Source organism: Lissotriton vulgaris, chromosome 5 (assembly GCF_964263255.1).
Source record: "Lissotriton vulgaris chromosome 5, aLisVul1.2, whole genome shotgun sequence".
Lineage (NCBI taxonomy): Eukaryota > Metazoa > Chordata > Amphibia > Caudata > Salamandridae > Lissotriton > Lissotriton vulgaris.
Window position 1 is genome coordinate 2,012,975,604 of NC_141693.1, and position 20,935 is coordinate 2,012,996,538.

A 20,935-nucleotide genomic window follows, 5' to 3' on the forward strand; every position below is an offset into this window, starting at 1 on the left:
CTATGACCTACTGGCTTTGAACAGCAGGGAACAAAGCCTTTCAAGTGAAACGTCTTCGGGTCCTGGCTCTTGATGGCGACGATGAAACTGCGAAGAGGGGAGATTTAGTGCTATCATTGTGGTCAAGGTAATGGGTATGCTTTCTAAATCATTTGTTCTAATGAACACCAGGTTTTATGTTTTGGGATATCTGAAAGAGACACGTTAGTGATAGATTCCTTACCTTAGAATATCCCCAGGTGTCAGACTGGATCTGGAAATTTTTGCGTAGCAGTACCCTTGCGCGTCGGTAGGCGTGGTCTGCGGCTCCACGTCCGTCGTGGGCGCCGTGATGAAGTCGTCGCATAAGCGTGCTGACGTCAGTTCTTCTTTTTTCTGCGCCAGCAAGCGCAGGTCTGGAAAAAGCAGTACTTCTAGTCACTTTTTGACTAACTTTTTGGATCATTTTGATCATCTCTTCGAAGTCGTACGACTCTGATCGGTGCCATAGGGATGCCTGGATTTAAACACTGCGAGGATTGCGACCGCACGATGTCGGTCACGTATCCTCATCACCTGTGTCTAACTTGTCTAGGCGTCGACCACGACGACAAGGCCTGCTCCGACTGCTGGGCCCTCTCTTCGAAAGCCAGGCGGGAGCGGTCCCGCAGGCGACTCGAATGCCGGCAGTCGGTCCCGCGCCGCGAGAGGTCCCGGTCCCGGTCCCACGGGAGGTCGAGGGACAGGTCGCGGGCTCTGAGCCACCACAGCTCCGAGAGTCGGCACCACTCCTCTGGGTCGAAGTCGTCATCAGGTAAGAAACACAAGAAGTCGAAGAGGCGCCATCGCTCTTCTGACTCCCCCCGACGCTCGCACGACGCGGCCGGGGGTTCGGGTGACACCGCCCACGCGGCTCCGTCGGAGTCGCGGGCGTCGCGTCCAGCTCCACACCCTCCGGTCCCTGGGCGTGACGCGACGCCGGAGGAGATCGAGAGCTTCCTCATGGCCATGAGGTCGCTCTCTCCTCCGACGGGCTCCGCGGCGCCTTCGGGCCCAGCGGACCCGTCTGGGGCTCCTAGCGGGTCGGGGGCTTTGGCCCAGACCTCGGGCGGCGCCGTCCCCGATGCCTCCCTCGCTCCGGTTCCGACGTCGGAACGGCGCCGCTGGGCGCCGTACCCGACGGCGCTTGGGGATTTTTACTTCAATGAACCTGCCCCAATAATTGACAACACTGAGTATCAGGAGATGGGTGATGAGGTGTATTGGGAGGGGTCTGAGGACCCTCTAACCCAAGAGTGTCAGTCTCAAGAGGACTGGACAGGGGAACTTGGGGAGGCCAGTGGTCTGGACACCTCTCCAGATACTGGTTTTGTCTCCCCTCCTACCGTGGCTTCGGAGGAGGGGGCAACCTACAGTGTGGTGTTGACGAGGGCTGCCAAGGCCTTTTGGCCCTGAGCTCCCCGTCGCGGCCGAGAGGACTAACCTCCTCACTGAGGTCCTTAAACCGCAGTCCTGCCCGACAGAGCCTCTGCTGCCGTTTAATGAGGCCTTGACCGACGTTCTTTTGGGCACTTGGTCCAGGCCCGCTACGGGTTCGCCCGTAGAAAGGAACGTGGCCAGACGCCACAGCCCAGCCCCGGGTGACCCAGTTTTCCTGTCCACCCACCCCAACCCTGAGAGCCTGGTCATCCAGGCGTCCACTTCAAAGACCGCATTCCTGTCGGCTCCGCCGGACAGGGAATCTTGGGCCGCTACACCCACTCTCTGTGGGATACGGTTGCGGAATTGCTGCCAGAGTGTCCGTTGGAGGTTCGGGCAAAACTTGGCCAAACCCTTGTGGAGGGCCGGGATGCAGCCAGATATTCTATCCGGTGTGGGCTGGATACCACCGACTCACTAGGTAGAGCGATGGCAACGACGGTGGCGATTAGACGCTGTTATATTCTCATTTTATTGTATATCTCTTTAAGTAGTATGGTTAATGTCGCATGCCACTGCATGTGACATGTTATCATTCAATGGTGTTCCATATTCCACATGTTTGTGGAACTGTAATGTTGTTGGTTGGGAGAGTCAGTTACAGCTGGACTCTGATACATGAAGATGGATTGCCGTGCTGCTAATAAATATTCATCATATTTTTACTGATATTTCCTGATTATTCAACAAAATATGGCGACGAGGGAAATCACCACTAAGCAGCACGGAATTGAGTGGTGTTGAACTCACAGTTTTTTACTCATTTCCATCTTTTTGAAGTTTTGGTATGTACCTTTAAACTTATTTTCTTAATGTACTATGATTGTACCTGCGGCTGAAAGGAGTGTTTCTGTGTTCCATATTCCACATGTTTGTGGAACTGTAATGTTGTTGGTTGGGAGAGTCAGTTACAGCTGGACTCTGATACATGAAGATGGATTGCCGTGCTGCTAATAAATATTCATCATATTTTTACTGATGTTTCCTGATTATTCAACAGACGCCACGCCTGGTTGAGGTCCGCCAACTTTTCGGCCGATGTCCAAAACACATTGATGGACATGCCGTTTGATGGCCGTCGCCTTTTTGGTGACAAGGCAGACCATGCGCTTGAGCGCTTTAAGGACTCCAGGGCTACGGCCAAGTCCTTTGGCCTTTCGGCCCCGCGCCAGCAAACGGGTGCCTTTCGCTCCTTTCGTGGCCAAGGAAGGGGCACCCCCACACGTGCCGCCAGCCACACGCCGCAGGCTAACATCCAGCGCAGTGGCGGCCGTGGAAATCGCCGTGGAGGCGGTCGGGGACAACGGCGAGGCCAGTCCACACCATCCACCCGCAGCATCCCCCTCTAAACCCTCCTAGTCCGTGCTTTTTGGCCCATGTGACGCCAGTGGGGGGCAGGGTTCGCCATCACCACTCTCACTGGCGCACTGTCTCTTAGGACAGGTGGGTGCTGCAGATCCTTCCGAAGGGGCTACTCCCTCCCCTTCGAGACGACCCCTCAAGCCATGCCACCGCAACACCACCGCGTATCAGGGATCATTTGCGGCTTCTGCAGGAGGAAGTTTCGGCCCTCTTGGCCAAGGGGGCCATGGAGCGCGTTCCTGGGCCAGTAGTAGGATGTGGTTGCTACTCCCACTACTTTCTGGTACCAAAGAAGGGCAAAGGGGGCCTACGCCCTATATTGGACCTACGGAACGTCAACGGCTTCCTCCGGAAGGAGAAGTTCAAGATGCTGACTCTGGCTCAGGTCTTAGCTGCCCTGGAGCCAGGAGACTGGATGGTAGCTTTGGACTTGCAGGATGCTTATTTCCACATCCCCGTCCTGCCGGCCCACCGGCGTTACCTGCGGTTCACGGTAGGCCACAAGCACTTTCAGTTTACCGTGCTGTCCTTCAGCCTTACCAGCGCCCCACGGGTGTTCACGAAAGTGATGGCGGTGGTCGCAGCTCATCTGCGCAGTTTAGGGGTTTCAGTCTTCCCTTACTTTGACGACTGGTTGTTGAAGGCGGGCTCGCCCCAGACAGTCGTCAGCCACTTCCAGACGACGGCAGACCTCTTGCACCAGCTGGGGTTCTCCATCAATGTGCCTAAGTCACACCTGTGCCCCTCTCAGAAGCTCCTTTTCATCGGAGCGGTTCTCGACTCGGCGCAGTTTCGGATTTACCCACCCGAACAGCGGGTTCGGGATACACAGGCTCTGATTCCAATCTTTCAGCCTTTATCCCGAGTTTCGGTCAGGTTGACGCTGCGGCTTCTGGGGTTGATGGCTTCCTGCATCCTTCTGGTGCATCACGCCCGTTGGCGGATGCGGGCTCTGCAGTGGGACCTGAAGTTTCAGTGGGCCCTGCATCAGGGCAACCTCTCCGACCATGTCCTGATCTCGGAGGGCACTGCGAGACAGCTGCAGTGGTGCCTCACGGACCGCGATTGGGTCAGCGGCAGATCCCTCTCCCTTCCCCAACCGGAGCACGTGGTTGTGACGGACGCGTCCCTCCAGGGCTGGGGAGGCCACATGGGGAAGGCGGAGATCAGAAGCCTCTGGTCTCCGGCGGAGTCCCGGCTCCATATCAACCTTTTGGAGCTGCGGGCGATTCGTCTAGCACTGAAGGCATTCCTCCCCTCTGTCCGGGGGAGTGTAGTGCAGGTGTTCACAGACAACACCACCGCCATGTGGTACTGCAACAAACTGGGCGGGGTGGGTTCGTGGACCCTCTGCAAGGAGGCTCTGCGCCTCTGCCAATGGCTGGAACATCAGGGTGTGACCCTGGTGGGTCAACATCTGGCAGGTTCTCTGAACGCCAAGGCGGAAGAACTCAGCCGCCGGTGCATGATGGATCATGAATGGTGTCTGAACTCGGACGTGGCGCAAGGTCTCTTTCTGCAGTGGGGAGAGCCTTGGTTAGATCTATTCGCCACCGAAGAGAACGCGTAATGTCATCAGTTCTGCGCGTTGGAGTTTTCAAGGCGGCACTCGCTCGGAGACTCTTTTCGTCGCGAGTGGATTTGCGGTCTGTTACACGCCTTTTCGCCTATACCACTTCTGCCCAGAGTGCTGAAGAAGATCAGGGGTGACTGGGCACAAGTCATCATTGTGGCTCCGGACTGGGCACGAAGGTACTGGTATCCTGAGCCACTCAGTATGTCAGTCGATCCCCCCGGTTCGTCTGCCTCTTCTGGAGGACCTTCTGTCGCAGCAGCAGGGGACGGTCCTCCACCCGAACCTGTCCAGTCTCCACCTCCATGCTTGGAGATTGAGCGGCGACAGTTGAGGCCATTTGACTTGCCTCTTGAAGTCTGTAACATCATTCTGGCAGCCAGGAGTCCCTCCACAAAGTCGGTTAACACCTGCAGGTGGAACAGATTTGTGGCATGGTGCACAGCAAAGGCTGTGGATCCTCTCTCTGCCCCTCTTTCTGAGGTTCTTCTCTTTCTTCTTTCTCTTGCCCAGCAGGGCTCTGCTCTGGGCACTATCAAGGGCTACCTGTCTGCTCTTTCAGCCTTTCTGAGGCTGCCTGATCAACCTTCTTTGTTCAAGTCCCCTATTGTTAATCGATTCTTGAAAGGCATCACGCATACCTTCCCTCCTGTGCCCTTTGTGATGCCTCAGTGGGACTTGAACTTGGTTCTTACTTTTCTGATGTGCACTCCCTTTGAGGGGTTGGTATTGCTGGGGTATCTATTCTAAGGTAAGGAATCTATCACTAACTTGTCTCTTTCAGATGCACAAGTTACTACTTGTGTAACGATATATCTGTAAGAGACATTAGTTAGTGATAGATTCCTTACCGACCCACCCATCCTTCCCGTTCTGCGAACCGATATCTAGGGTTAAGGTCTTCCCCTTTCAGGGCCCTAGTTTCAAGGCACCAGTGTTGGTTTTTAGCATAGCTCTGCGTTTCTGGCGCGGAAAAGATGTGTCTAAGAACTGACGTCAAATAGATAAATGTGCCTTGAGGAATTATTTCATCTCATTATTTATTCTATATCTAGTCATAAATATGTACATTGATTCGTAAGGAACATAAGAAACGTGGTATCTTGATTTCTTGCCTTATATCATACTTGAAACAAATCCATGTCACAAATCTTTACAGAAAATGAATACAGAAAACAGGCAACAAAAGACACTACCACATTCAATATAGCTTCTAGTAGTGTGTTATACCGTTGGTACAAGATGTACAGTATGTATTAAATGTATATACACATAACGTGCTCCTGAAACATCAGTCAGCTCATTCGTCCAATCTTTTTACAAATGCTGTTACCCAGTTCCTTGGGGATTATTGGGTTGCCCTTTTCTATTGAAAAAAAAAAAATAAGAACTGACGTCAAGCACGCGGAGGCGGCGTCTAAGTACTCCGACGACGTCATCACGGCGCCGACGACGGACACGGAGCCGCAGACGACGCATACCGACACGCAAGGGTACTGCTACGCAAAAATTTCCGGATCCAGTCTCACGGCTGGGGATATTCTAAGGTAAGGAATCTATCACTAACTAATGTCTCTTACAGATATATCGTTACACAAGTAGTAACTTGTGCAATCGATTCACACCATAGTTTCCTGGAAGAGATACCCAGTGACAGATGGCTGGAAAGGTACTCAATGCAGCGTGCACTAGGGACAAGACCGTTTCCAAGCTGCTCTGATCATGATCTAAATATCTAGGAAACAGGATCAATGCAGCGTACACTGGGGACAAGACCGTTTCCAAGCTGCTCTGATCAGGATCTGAATATCTAGGAAACCGGATCAATGAAGCGTACGCTAGGAACACAGCCATTCCCGAGCTGCTCTGATCATGATCTGAGTATCTAGGAAACAGGATTAATGCAGCGCACACTAGGAACACAGCCGTTCCCGAGCTGCTCTGATCAAGATATGAGTATCAAGGAAACAGGATCAATGCAGCGTACAATAGGGACATGGCCGTTCCCAAGCTGCTCTGATCAGATCTGAGTATCTAGGAAACTGGATCAGTGTAGTGTACAGTGGGGACATGGCCATTCCCAAGCTGCTCTGATCATGATCTGAGTATCTAGGAAACAGGATCAATGCAGCGTACTCTAGGGACATGGCCATGCCTGTGGTGTTCTCCTTCTTGGTATTCAATGTTCATAGTTCTAGGGAGTTTAGACCCTGGAATATGTTATTGACATTCCTCTCTGTCAGTTGCTCACTGGCTGCAGATGGATGAGGTGTTTATGATTAAACCTCCAACTTCAAAGCGTTACGTGCGTTTCATGTGTATTTACTTAAACATTATACTGGCGACGACTGAGGAACGTGATTTGTCATGGTTGTGGTAAAAAAGGAAATTTTTAAAGGTTATGCAAATCTGAACAGAAAAGGTTTCAGAAAAAAAGTGTAAAAGAAGTTATATGTCAAGTTAATGAAACTAGGTGTAATGATCATCCTGTGGGTAAAGTAAGCGTGGATGGAATTGATCTTGAAATGAAATTTGATTCATGCACTCAACTTACTATTATTGATAAGGACATTTTTTTCAAGTGGTTACAGGAGAAGAATCGCTTGCATAAAATGGATGTAAATCCAGGTTGTTACAATGGTCCACCCATAAACATGTTGGGCTATTTTAATGCAACTATTGAAATGGAAAAAAAGTTGATTTTGGGAAAAGTTTGTGTCAAAAAAGGGTGATGTATTACTTGGGTGGCCTCATCTACGTTTGTTGGGGGTTACTCTTAATCCTAATGCGGGACCTTAAGTTCAAATTCAAGATTTTGAGACCAGCAATAATGATTTTGTAAAGAATTGTCCATAATTTTTTAAGGACGAGCTGGGATATTTAAAAGGGTAAAAACATTGTACCAATCTGAAAAATGGAGCAGTACCATCAATTGCCAAAGTAAGGAGAATTCCAATTGCTTTGCAGGAAAAGGTAGAACAAGAATTAGATAAGCTTCTTAAACAAGGAATTATCACTCCCGTGGAAGCCTCAGAATGATTGGCTCCTGTAGTTGTTGCCAACAAACCTAATGGTGACATAAGACTTTGTGTTGATCTTTACTCACTAAACAAAGAAGTTGGTGTGGATACATTTTCACTACCTAATATTGATAAAATTACATCTACATTAGGTGGGACAAATATTTTTACGACACTAGATCTCACTCAGGCGTGTACCACCAAATTGAACTGACTCGGAACTCCCAGGATTTGATGGCTTTCATCACTCCTATGAGAGAGTTCAAGTATAAAAGAATGCTGTTTGGTTTGGTGAGCACTGCATCAGTTTTTCAGAGTGATGTGCTCCATCTTAAAAGGTATCAAAAGGGTCAAATGTTATCAAGATGATCTATAAATTTTTGGGGGGACTCAGGAAGAACATGACATTAGAGTGGGTCTCGTTTTGAAGAAATTTGAAAATGCTGGTCTCACTTTGAAATTTGACAAATTAAAATTTTTAGTACAAGAGGTCAACTATTTAGGTCATTGCATCACGTCCATGGGTGTTGTTCCTAAGAAGGAATTAGTAGACACTATTCTTAAATTGGCTACTCCGAAGACAACAGAGGAAGTTGTCTCATTCCTTGGAATGGTTGAGTTTTATGGAAAGTTCATAAATAATTTGTCTAGTAAATCCAACAGTATGAGACAATTGCTTAGTAAAAATAAAAAGTTTGTCTGGTCGCAAGATTGTCAAAAAGAGTTTGAAGAATTGAAGGACAATCTGAAAGATGCTCCTAAATTGCAGGCCTTTATTCCAGAGTTTGGTAGTTATAGATGCTAGCTCGAAAGGTTTAGAAGCAAGTTTGAAACAAAGAAGAGATGGTAAGGAACAGCTTATTGCTTGTACATTAAGAAGTCTAAGAGGAGCAGAGTTAAATTACTCTGTAATTGAAAAAGAAGCTTTGGCTATCTACTGGGCTCTGAATAAGTTTCATAATTTTATTTGGGGATCTCATTTTAAAGTATGTTCAGATCATAAACCTCTTAAAGAAATTTTTTCAAAAAAGGGTGTAGATTTCATTTCTTCAAGGATAAGACGTTGGGTGGTTGTCCTTCAGGATTTTAATTTTGTTGTTGAACTTCTTCCAGGTGTAGAAAGTGTAAAAGCAGATTGTCTGTCTTGTTTGGTTGGTGATGTAGAAGAGGATCAGAATTGGAAAGCTAATTTAGAAGATGATGTAAGTGTTTGTGAAATAACTTCTGGTATAATAGATGAAAAGGAATGGAAAGAAGAAGTACAAAAGGATTGGGAGTTAATGAAAGTTATGAGCATGCTTAAATCTAATACTATGCGTGATAGTTCATTATCAAAAACTTGACGAATGATTTCATATGAATTGTATGTGGACAATGGTATCTTGTTAAGAGGTACAAAGTACATTTCTCCTTTGTCCCTTAGGAGGAAATTCATTGAGGAAGCTCACCAGGGCCATTTAGGGATTGTGAAAACTAAAGAAAGGTTGAGAGCTAGTTTCTGGTGGCCTGGGATGGATTTGGAAATTCAGTGTGAGGTCAGAGAGTGCTTACAATGTAAAGTCAATTATAAGATTCCTACTCCTCGGACCTTACCTATGGTCTGTCGAAAATTACAGAATAGTCCGTGGGAGGATATTGCTGTAGATATCATTGGGCCACTTTCTGGTGAACATTCTATACCTTATTTGGTAGTTCTCATTGATCTTTATTCAAGATGGGTGGAAGTCTCTAGTGTGTCAGATGTGACTTCTACATGTATGATTTCTTTTTAACAAGATGTCTTCAGAAGAAAAGGTTTTCCTAAAACTCTTTTGTCAGATAATGGTTCTCAATTTTGTTCAAAACAAATGGAGGATTTCTTGAGGACATGTGGGATCTTTGTTAAAAATACTCAATTCATCATCCGGAAGCCAATGGTACTGTCGAATGATTCAATAGGGTAATCAAAGAAAATATTCAATTGTCTAAAGTAAATTGTTTAACCCTTTAAGTGCTGCCGTCGGACAACGGTCGTCGCGAGCACTACCTTGCCAGTGTTGCGCACGACCGTTGGCCGACGGGCCAGCACCCGTTATTCGAACGTTCAGCACTGGGCCCTGAACGTTCGACGCTGCTAAGGTGTTAAATTGGAAGGAAGAATTTCATAAATGTATACTGGCTCATTTTCCTTCTCCTCACACTTCTACTCGGAATTCTCCTTTTGAGTTGTTTAAAGGTAGAACTCCCAATACCAAGTTGTCCTTAGGTTGGATGACTTGGAGTTAAGGTATCAAGGATAACCGTGTGGGAGTTTGGAGAAAGAGAGAGAAAAGAGATTGCAACAACAACAAAAAGTTATGATGAAAAAAATAGGGTAAAGCAGGTTATTGCAAAAGTAGGTGACATTGTTAGAGTCAAAGCGCCTGTGGGCACTTTGTCATGGTCGAAATTCACAAAGCCTTTTCGTGTAATAAAATTTTTTAAAAACTCTAGCAAATTGGAAGATGGAAGAATCTGGAATTTGAATTGTGTTGTAATTCTTAAGTCTGGTCCGGAAATGGATTTGGAGAAGAAAGATCAATGTGAAGACTCTCCTCAGTTGCTTTGTTCGGATCTTAGACTGAGTGGAAGTAAAACAACCATGCCATCTTATTTGAAAGATTATACTAACTAGTTCTTTTGTATTTTGTGACAACCATTTGTTTTCCTTGTAATTCTGTAATTGTATATTACACATTCTCTTTAATGTTAGAAGGGAGATGTGTGGTGTTCTCCTTCTTGGTATTCAATGTTCAGAGTTCTGTGCAATGTAGAACCTGAAATATGTTATTGACATTCCTCTTCTGTCAGTTGCGCACTGGCTGGAGATGAATGAGGTGTTTATGATTAAACTTCCAACTTCAACCCGTTACGTGCGTTTCATGTGTATTTACTTAAACATTATAATTCCCAAGCTGCTCTGATCATGATTTGACTACCTAAGAAAGCGGATCAATGCAGCATACGCTAGGAGCACTGCCATTCCCAAGCTGCTCTGCTCATGATTTGAGTATCTAAGAAACAGTATCAATGCAGCGTACGCTAGGAAGACCGCCATTCCCAAGCTGCTCTGATCATGATAGGAGTATCTAGGTAACTGGATCCGTGCAGCGTACTCTAGGGACACGGCCATTCCCAAGCTGCTCTGATCATGATCTGAGTGTCTAAGAAACAGGACCAATGCAGCGTACACTAGGGACATGGCCGTTCCCAAGCTGCTCTGATCATGATCTGAGTGTCTAAGAAACAGGACCAATGCAGCGTACACTAGGAACACAGCCATTCCCAAGCTGCTCTGATCATGATCTGAGTATCTGGGAAACAGGATCAATGCAGCGCACACTAGGAACACAGCCATTCCCAAGCTGCTCTGATCATGATCCGAGTATCTAGGAAACCGGATCAATGCAGCGTACTCTAGGGACACAGCCATTCCAAAGATACTCTGCTCATGATATGAGTATCTAGTTAACTGAATCATTGCAACGTACACTAGGAAAAGGGCCATTCCCAAGCTGCTCTGATCATGATCTGAGTATCTAGGAAACAGGATCAATGCAGCGTAGTCTATGGACACGGCCATTCCCGAGCTGCTCTGATCATGATATGAGTATCTAGGAAACAGGATCAATGCAGCGTACACTAGGAAGACAGCCATTCCTGCGCTGCTCTGATATTGATCTGAATATCTAGGAAACAGGATCAATGCAGCGTAGTCTATGGACACGGCCATTCCCGAGCTGCTCTGATCATGATATGTGTATCTAGGAAACAGCATCAATGCAGCGTACACTAGGAAGACAGCCATTCCTGCGCTGCTCTGATATTGATCTGAGTATCTAGGAAACAGGATCAATGCAGCGTACACTAGGAACACAGCCGTTCCCAAGCTGCTCTGATCATGATCTGAGTATCTAGGAAACCGGATCAATGCAGCGTACTCTAGGGACACAGCCATTCCAAAGATGCTCTGCTCATGATACGAGTATCTAGTTAACTGAATCATTGCAACGTACACTAGGAAAAGGGCCATTCCCGAGCTGCTCTGATCATGATATGAGTATCTAGGAAACAGGATCAATGCAGCGTACACTAGGAAGACAGCCATTCCTGCGCTGCTCTGATATTGATCTGAATATCTAGGAAACAGGATCAATGCAGCGTATACTAGGAACACAGCCATTCCTGCGCTGCTCTGATATTGATCTGAATATCTAGGAAACAGGATCAATGCAGCGTATACTAGGAACACAGGCATTCGCAAGCTGCTCTGATCATGTTCTGAATATCTAGGAAACAGGTTCAATGCAGCGTACTCTAGGGACACAGCCATTCCCGAGCTGCTCTGATCATGATATGAGTATCTAGGAAACAGGATCAATGCAGCGTACACTAGGGATACGGCCGTTCCCAATCTGCTTTGTTCATGATCTTAGTATCTAGGTAACTGGATCAGTGCAGCGTACACTAGGAATAGGGCCATTCCCAAGTTGCTCTGATCATGATCTGAGTATCTAGGAAACCGGATCAATGCAGCGTAGTCTATGGACACGGCCATTCCCGAGCTGCTCTGATCATGATATGAGTATCTAGGAAACAGGATCAATGCAGCGTACACTAGGAAGACAGCCATTCCTGCGCTGCTCTGATATTGATCTGAATATCTAGGAAACAGGATCAATGCAGCGTATACTAGGAACACAGCCATTCCTGCGCTGCTCTGATATTGATCTGAATATCTAGGAAACAGGATCAATGCAGCGTACACTAGGGATACGGCCGTTCCCAATCTGCTTTGTTCATGATCTTAGTATCTAGGTAACTGGATCAGTGCAGCGTACACTAGGAATAGGGCCATTCCCAAGTTGCTCTGATCATGATCTGAGTATCTAGGAAACCGGATCAATGCAGCGTACTCTAGGGACACGGCCATTCCCGAGCTGTTCTGATCATGGTATCTGTATCTAGGTAACGGGATCAGTGCAGTGTACTCTAGGGACACGGCCATTCCCAAACTCCTCTGATCGAGAACTAAGAAACATGAGTTTAATGAATTTCTCAAAATGAGCAGATTGCAGAATAATGACTTACTGATAAAAGGTAAATGCAGGCCCTCTCTGTCCTGCTCTAGCAGCAAATGTGAAGTTGTGCGCTGCTCCTTTCTCCGTGACGTCAATGCGGGGGTGATCTCATCCATCTGTACACAGGTCCTGTGGGTGGCAGTGGCAGCTTGTCCTCTATTGGGGGCTTCCCTAAACAGGTTCCTGGGTTGGAGTGTTCTAGGCTAGGCAGTGTCAGGGAATGACACTTTGCCCCCTTTCAATATACCTCTTCTCTAAGACCTTCCTAGTCATTGTCCTGTGCATGATCCTCCTAGGTTGGAGTGTTCTAGGCTAGGTAGGGTCCTGTACTAACATTTTGTCTGCTTCCTGTCCATATACTCCTTCTGTAAGGCCTTCTTAGTCGCTGCCCTCTGCAGGGTCCTCCTGGGGCGGAGTGTTCTAGGTGAGGTAGGGTCATGGAATGACACTTTGACTAAGGCCTTCCTAGGCCCTGCCCCCTTCAGGGTCCTTCCGGGGTGGAGTGTTCTAGGTGAGGTAGGGTCATGGAATGACACTTTGTCTAAGGCCTTCCTAGGCCCTGCCCTCTGCAGGGTCCTTCCGGGGTGGAGTGTTCTAGGTGAGGTAGGGTCATGGAATGACACTTTGTCTAAGGCCTTCCTAGGCCCTGCCCTCTGCAGGGTCCTTCTGGGGTGGAGTGTTCTAGGTGAGGTAGGGTCATGGAATGACACTTTGTCTAAGGCCTTCCTAGGCCCTGCCCTCTGCAGGGTCCTCCTGGGGCGGAGTGTTCTAGGTGAGGTGGGGTCATGGAATGACACTTTGTCTAAGGCCTTCCTAGGCCCTGCCCTCTGCAGGGTCCTCCTGGGGCGGAGTGTTCTAGGTGAGGTAGGGTCATGGAATGACACTTTGTCTAAGGCCTTCCTAGGCCCTGCCCTCTGCAGGGTCCTTCTGGGGTGGAGTGTTCTAGGTGAGGTAGGGTCATGGAATGACACTTTGTCTAAGGCCTTCCTAGGCCCTGCCCTCTGCAGGGTCCTTCCGGGGTGGAGTGTTCTAGGTGAGGTAGGGTCATGGAATGACACTTTGTCTAAGGCCTTCCTAGGCCCTGCCCTCTGCAGGGTCCTTCTGGGGGGGAGTGTTCTAGGTGAGGTAGGGTCATGGAATGACACTTTGTCTAAGGCCTTCCTAGGCCCTGCCCTCTGCAGGGTCCTCCTGGGGCGGAGTGTTCTAGGTGAGGTAGGGTCATGGAATGACACTTTGTCTAAGGCCTTCCTAGGCCCTGCCCTCTGCAGGGTCCTTCTGGGGCGGAGTGTTCTAGGTGAGGTGGGGTCATGGAATGACACTTTGTCTAAGGCCTTCCTAGGCCCTGCCCTCTGCAGGGTCCTCCTGGGGCGGAGTGTTCTAGGTGAGGTGGGGTCATGGAATGACACTTTGTCTAAGGCCTTCCTAGGCCCTGCCCTCTGCAGGGTCCTCCTGGGGCCGAGTGTTCTAGGTGAGGTGGGGTCATGGAATGACACTTTGTCTAAGGCCTTCCTAGGCCCTGCCCTCTGCAGGGTCCTCCTGGGGCGGAGTGTTGTAGGTGAGGTAGGGTCATGGAATGACACTTTGTCTAAGGCCTTCCTAGGCCCTGCCCTCTGCAGGGTCCTCCTGGGGCGGAGTGTTCTAGGTGAGGTAGGGTCATGGAATGACACTTTGTCTAAGGCCTTCCTAGGCCCTGCCCTCTGCAGGGTCCTTCTGGGGCGGAGTGTTCTAGGTGAGGTAGGGTCATGGAATGACACTTTGTCTAAGGCCTTCCTAGGCCCTGCCCTCTGCAGGGTCCTTCCGGGGCGGAGTGTTCTAGGTGAGGTAGGGTCATGGAATGACACTTTGTCTAAGGCCTTCCTAGGCCCTGCCCTCTGCAGGGTCCTCCTGGGGCGGAGTGTTCTAGGTGAGGTGGGGTCATGGAATGACACTTTGTCTAAGGCCTTCCTAGGCCCTGCCCTCTGCAGGGTCCTTCTGGGGCGGAGTGTTGTAGGTGAGGTAGGGTCATGGAATGACACTTTGTCTAAGGCCTTCCTAGGCCCTGCCCTCTGCAGGGTCCTCCTGGGGCCGAGTGTTCTAGGTGAGGTGGGGTCATGGAATGACACTTTGTCTAAGGCCTTCCTAGGCCCTGCCCTCTGCAGGGTCCTTCTGGGGCGGAGTGTTCTAGGTGAGGTGGGGTCATGGAATGACACTTTGTCTAAGGCCTTCCTAGGCCCTGCCCTCTGCAGGGTCCTCCTGGGGCGGAGTGTTCTAGGTGAGGTGGGGTCATGGAATGACACTTTGTCTAAGGCCTTCCTAGGCCCTGCCCTCTGCAGGGTCCTCCTGGGGCCGAGTGTTCTAGGTGAGGTGGGGTCATGGAATGACACTTTGTCTAAGGCCTTCCTAGGCCCTGCCCTCTGCAGGGTCCTCCTGGGGCGGAGTGTTGTAGGTGAGGTAGGGTCATGGAATGACACTTTGTCTAAGGCCTTCCTAGGCCCTGCCCTCTGCAGGGTCCTCCTGGGGCGGAGTGTTCTAGGTGAGGTAGGGTCATGGAATGACACTTTGTCTAAGGCCTTCCTAGGCCCTGCCCTCTGCAGGGTCCTCCTGGGGCGGAGTGTTCTAGGTGAGGTAGGGTCATGGAATGACACTTTGTCTAAGGCCTTCCTAGGCCCTGCCCTCTGCAGGGTCCTCCTGGGGCGGAGTGTTCTAGGTGAGGTAGGGTCATGGAATGACACTTTGTCTAAGGCCTTCCTAGGCCCTGCCCTCTGCAGGGTCCTCCTGGGGCGGAGTGTTCTAGGTGAGGTAGGGTCATGGAATGACACTTTGTCTAAGGCCTTCCTAGGCCCTGCCCTCTGCAGGGTCCTTCTGGGGCGGAGTGTTCTAGGTGAGGTAGGGTCATGGAATGACACTTTGTCTAAGGCCTTCCTAGGCCCTGCCCTCTGCAGGGTCCTCCTGGGGCGGAGTGTTCTAGGTGAGGTAGGGTCATGGAATGACACTTTGTCTAAGGCCTTCCTAGGCCCTGCCCTCTGCAGGGTCCTTCTGGGGCGGAGTGTTCTAGGTGAGGTAGGGTCATGGAATGACACTTTGTCTAAGGCCTTCCTAGGCCCTGCCCTCTGCAGGGTCCTCCCGGGGCCGAGTGTTCTAGGTGAGGTAGGGTCATGGAATGACACTTTGTCTAAGGCCTTCCTAGGCCCTGCCCTCTGCAGGGTCCTTCCGGGGTGGAGTGTTCTAGGTGAGGTAGGGTCATGGAATGACGCTTTGTCTAAGGCCTTCCTAGGCCCTGCCCTCTGCAGGGTCCTCCTGGGGCGGAGTGTTCTAGGTGAGGTAGGGTCATGGAATGACACTTTGTCTAAGGCCTTCCTAGGCCCTGCCCTCTGCAGGGTCTTCCTGGGGCGGAGTGTTCTAGGTGAGGTGGGGTCATGGAATGACACTTTGTCTAAGGCCTTCCTAGGCCCTGCCCTCTGCAGGGTCCTCCTGGGGCCGAGTGTTCTAGGTGAGGTGGGGTCATGGAATGACGCTTTGTCTAAGGCCTTCCTAGGCCCTGCCCTCTGCAGGGTCCTTCCGGGGTGGAGTGTTCTAGGTGAGGTAGGGTCATGGAATGACGCTTTGTCTAAGGCCTTCCTAGGCCCTGCCCTCTGCAGGGTCCTTCTGGGGGGGAGTGTTCTAGGTGAGGTAGGGTCATGGAATGACGCTTTGTCTAAGGCCTTCCTAGGCCCTGCCCTCTGCAGGGTCCTCCTGGGGCCGAGTGTTCTAGGTGAGGTGGGGTCATGGAATGACACTTTGTCTAAGGCCTTCCTAGGCCCTGCCCTCTGCAGGGTCCTTCCGGGGTGGAGTGTTCTAGGTGAGGTAGGGTCATGGAATGACACTTTGTCTAAGGCCTTCCTAGGCCCTGCCCTCTGCAGGGTCCTTCCGGGGTGGAGTGTTCTAGGTGAGGTAGGGTCATGGAATGACACTTTGTCTAAGGCCTTCCTAGGCCCTGCCCTCTGCAGGGTCCTTCTGGGGGGGAGTGTTCTAGGTGAGGTAGGGTCATGGAATGACACTTTGTCTAAGGCCTTCCTAGGCCCTGCCCTCTGCAGGGTCCTCCTGGGGCGGAGTGTTCTAGGTGAGGTGGGGTCATGGAATGACACTTTGTCTAAGGCCTTCCTAGGCCCTGCCCTCTGCAGGGTCCTCCTGGGGCGGAGTGTTCTAGGTGAGGTGGGGTCATGGAATGACACTTTGTCTAAGGCCTTCCTAGGCCCTGCCCTCTGCAGGGTCCTCCTGGGGCGGAGTGTTCTAGGTGAGGTAGGGTCATGGAATGACACTTTGTCTAAGGCCTTCCTAGGCCCTGCCCTCTGCAGGGTCCTTCCGGGGTGGAGTGTTCTAGGTGAGGTAGGGTCATGGAATGACACTTTGTCTAAGGCCTTCCTAGGCCCTGCCCTCTGCAGGGTCCTTCTGGGGTGGAGTGTTCTAGGTGAGGTAGGGTCATGGAATGACGCTTTGTCTAAGGCCTTCCTAGGCCCTGCCCTCTGCAGGGTCCTTCTGGGGCGGAGTGTTCTAGGTGAGGTAGGGTCATGGAATGACACTTTGTCTAAGGCCTTCCTAGGCCCTGCCCTCTGCAGGGTCCTCCCGGGGCGGAGTGTTCTAGGTGAGGTAGGGTCATGGAATGACACTTTGTCTAAGGCCTTCCTAGGCCCTGCCCTCTGCAGGGTCCTCCTGGGGCGGAGTGTTGTAGGTGAGGTAGGGTCATGGAATGACGCTTTGTCTAAGGCCTTCCTAGGCCCTGCCCTCTGCAGGGTCCTTCCGGGGTGGAGTGTTCTAGGTGAGGTAGGGTCATGGAATGACGCTTTGTCTAAGGCCTTCCTAGGCCCTGCCCTCTGCAGGGTCCTCCTGGGGCGGAGTGTTCTAGGTGAGGTGGGGTCATGGAATGACACTTTGTCTAAGGCCTTCCTAGGCCCTGCCCTCTGCAGGGTCCTTCCGGGGTGGAGTGTTCTAGGTGAGGTAGGGTCATGGAATGACACTTTGTCTAAGGCCTTCCTAGGCCCTGCCCTCTGCAGGGTCCTTCCGGGGTGGAGTGTTCTAGGTGAGGTAGGGTCATGGAATGACACTTTGTCTAAGGCCTTCCTAGGCCCTGCCCTCTGCAGGGTCCTTCCGGGGTGGAGTGTTCTAGGTGAGGTAGGGTCATGGAATGACACTTTGTCTAAGGCCTTCCTAGGCCCTGCCCTCTGCAGGGTCCTCCTGGGGCCGAGTGTTCTAGGTGAGGTGGGGTCATGGAATGACACTTTGTCTAAGGCCTTCCTAGGCCCTGCCCTCTGCAGGGTCCTTCTGGGGGGGAGTGTTCTAGGTGATGTAGGGTCCTGAAATGACTTGTGTCTGCTTTCTGTCCATATGCTTCTCCTGTAAGTTCTTCCTAGTCGTTGTTTTCTGTAGGATCCTTAGGGGGTGCAGTGTTCTCGACTAGGTTACTGATATTTCGTTTCTTCCTTTACAGATACTCCTCCTGTAAGGCCTTCCAGAGCACGCTGCATGAGATGAATGACTATGCCGGACAGCATGAGGTCATCTCTGAGAACATGTCCTCGCAGATCACGGCGGAACTGTCGCGATATGTGCAAGAGGTCAAGCAAGAGAGGAAGTCGGTAAGTTGGTGTTATTTGATGATGCCTTTTGAGCTGGCTGGAGCTGTGGTTAGATGCGCACCTGGGGATTATAGATCTGGTCTGCGTGAGAAGGCATGTGTTGGATTAAATCAGGTCGTGGGAGCCAGCTGAGCTCAAGATTTCTACCCCATTCATTGGTGCCCTGAGCGGTGCATGTTCAGGAGCCAGCTGCATTGGCCACGAGGTAGCCCATGTCCCCAAAATGCACTTTGTTTGCTGTACCTCGAATCCTCCTTCACTCCACTAACATTCTTCATTCATGCACTCGTACATCCTCCCTTGAGCCAACATCTTTAATTTTAGCATCTGTAGGGTGCCAAGAAGCTAACTTCTACTAACTACAAGGAAGCCCCCATGCAAGTCAGTGACAAGGAGCCCCCTTGTATGTCTGTGCTAGAGAGCCTGAGCCCCCTTGTATGTCAGTGCCACAGAGCACCCTTGTACGTCAATGCCAGAGCGACCCCTTGTATGTCAGTGCCAGAGAGCACCCTTGTACATCAATGCCAGGGAGCCCCCTTGTATGGCAGTGCCAGAGAGTGCCCTTGTACGTCGATGACAGGGAGTGCCCTTGAATATCAATGCCAGGGAGCCCCCTTGTACGTCAGTCCCAGAGATCCCCCTTGTACGTCAATGCCAGAGGGACCCCTTGTATGTCAGTGCCAGAGCGCACCCTTGTACGTCAATGCCAGGGAGCCCCCTTGTATGTCAGTGCCAGAGAGCGCCCTTGTACGTTGATACCAGGGAGTGCCCTTGAATATCAATGCCACGGAGCCCCCTTGTACGTCAGTGCCAGAGATCCCCCTTGTACGTCAATGTCAGAGCGACCCCTTGTATGGCAGTGCTAGAGAGCACCCTTGTACGTCAATGCCAGGGAGCCCCCTTGTACGGCAGTGCCAGAGAGCGCCCTTGTACATCGATGCCAGGGAGTCCCCTTGTACGTCGTATGCCAGGGTGCCGTCTTGTGTGTCAGTGCCAGGAAGCCCATTCAAACTCTGCAGGAAGCCTGCATCCACCTCAATGCCAGGGTGTCCCTTCAAACACCGTGCAGGAAGCCTCCATCCACCCCAGTGCCAGGGAGCCTTTGCAAACTCTGTGCAGGAAGCCTATCCTCACTCAGTGCCAGGGCACCCTTTAAACTCTGTGCAGGAAGCCTGCATCCACCTCAGTTCTGGGGAGCCCTTGCAAACTCTGTGCAGGAAGCCTACCCTCACTCAGTGCCAGGGCACCCTTTAAACTCTGTGCAGGAAGCCCAGGGCACCCTTTAAACTCTGTGCAGGAAGCCTACATCCTCCTCAGTTCCAGGGAGCCCTTGCAAACTTTGTGCAGGAAGCCTGTATCCACCCCAGTGCCAGGGAGCCCTTGCAAACGCTGTGCAGGAAGCCTAACCTCATTCAGTGCCAGGGCACCCTTCAAACTCTATGCAGGAAGCCTACATCCACCTCGGTGCCAGGGCACCCTTCAAATTCTGTGCAGGAAACCTACATCCACCTCAGTGCCAGGGAGTCCCTTCAAACTCTGTGCAGGAAACCTACATCCACCTCGGTGCCAGGTCGCCCTTCAAACTCTGTGCAGAAAGCCTACATCCACTTCAGTGCCAGGGAGACCAATTAAACTGTGCAGGAAGCCTACATCCACCTCGGTGTCAGGGAGCCCCTTCAAACATTGTGCAGGAAGCCTGCATCCACCCCAGTGCCAGGGAGCCCTTGCAAACTCTGTGCAGGAAGCCTACCCTCACTCAGTGCCAGGGCACCCTTTAAACTCTGTGCAGGAAGCCTACATCCACCTCAGTGCCAGGGAGCCCTTGCAAACTCAGTACAGGAAGCCTATCCTCACTCAGTGCCAGGGCACCCTTTAAACTCTGGGCAGGAAGCTTACATCCACCTCAGTGACAGGGAGTCCCTTCAAACTCTGTGCAGGAAGCCTGCATCCACCTCAGTGCCAAGGCGCCCTTTCAAACCCTGTGCAGGAAGCCTACATCCACCTCAGTGCTAGGGAGTTCCTTCAAACTTTGTGCAGGAAGCCTGCATCCACCTCTGTGCCAGGGAGTCCCCTTCACTTTGTGCCAGGGAGACCCCATCTACTCAGTGATAGCGGGTAATCCTTCACTTAGTCCCGGGTAGCTTTAGTTTTATTAGGTTCCAGGGTGATTTATTTTCTCAGTACCAGAGTGTCCCCTTCACTTTGTGCCAGCGAGACCCCATTCATTAAGTGATATGGGACATTCTTTCACTCAGCTGAGAGAGTCCCCATCCATTTAGTGATTTGGGACATTCTCATCCAGGGGATACTCATCAAAGTCATAATCTATGAATAGTCCCCGCCCATGTGCGGGATCCGGAGCATATAGAAAATACATATATATACAAATATATGCTTATGTGAAAACATATATCTGCAGCCTAAAATGTTTCCAACATGGCAAAAAATGCCGAAATAACATAGGTTTGCATTGTAGTACCCATACCCTCCTTACCCATAAGGACAAGAGGAAGCACTGAACAGTTGCAATACAACAATGCTGTATTGCCATAAAGAAACTTGTAATTGCAGGCAGTTCCCTGTAGGCTGCAGCAGAGTAACAAGAAACAAAGAAAACTGACACCCTGCCTGTGTGTCCCGAAGCGCGGTTGGACCGAAGTTAGCGGTCCAGCTGCTCGTGGGAGCACGCCATAAAATGCACATGTGTCCTCGTGCGCGCAGCGGACGAGCGCAGTGGGCGTGCCAATGGCGGGCCGAAGGTGCGCCTAAGGTAAGCCCGTCTGCTCCCGTCCGCGCCTCGGCAGCACACAGGGCCAGGAACGCTGGATGTAA

General features: G+C 50.8%; 1 protein-coding gene across 15 annotated transcripts in view; it reads left to right on the plus strand.

Annotated features, from left to right (window-relative positions):
- Nucleotides 1-20,935, plus strand: part of FNBP1 (formin binding protein 1) — an 887,470-nt gene that overhangs the window by 257,072 nt on the left and 609,463 nt on the right. For all 15 annotated transcript variants that reach the window (XR_015296123.1, XM_086924822.1, XM_086924824.1 and 12 more), the window contains exon 4: nt 17,956-18,103. Coding sequence is in view for 14 of the 15 variants with exons in the window: in XM_086924822.1 (XP_086780948.1) it covers nt 17,956-18,103 (148 nt within the window). In the remaining variant the exon portion in view is untranslated. The remainder of the gene's footprint in view (nt 1-17,955; nt 18,104-20,935) is intronic.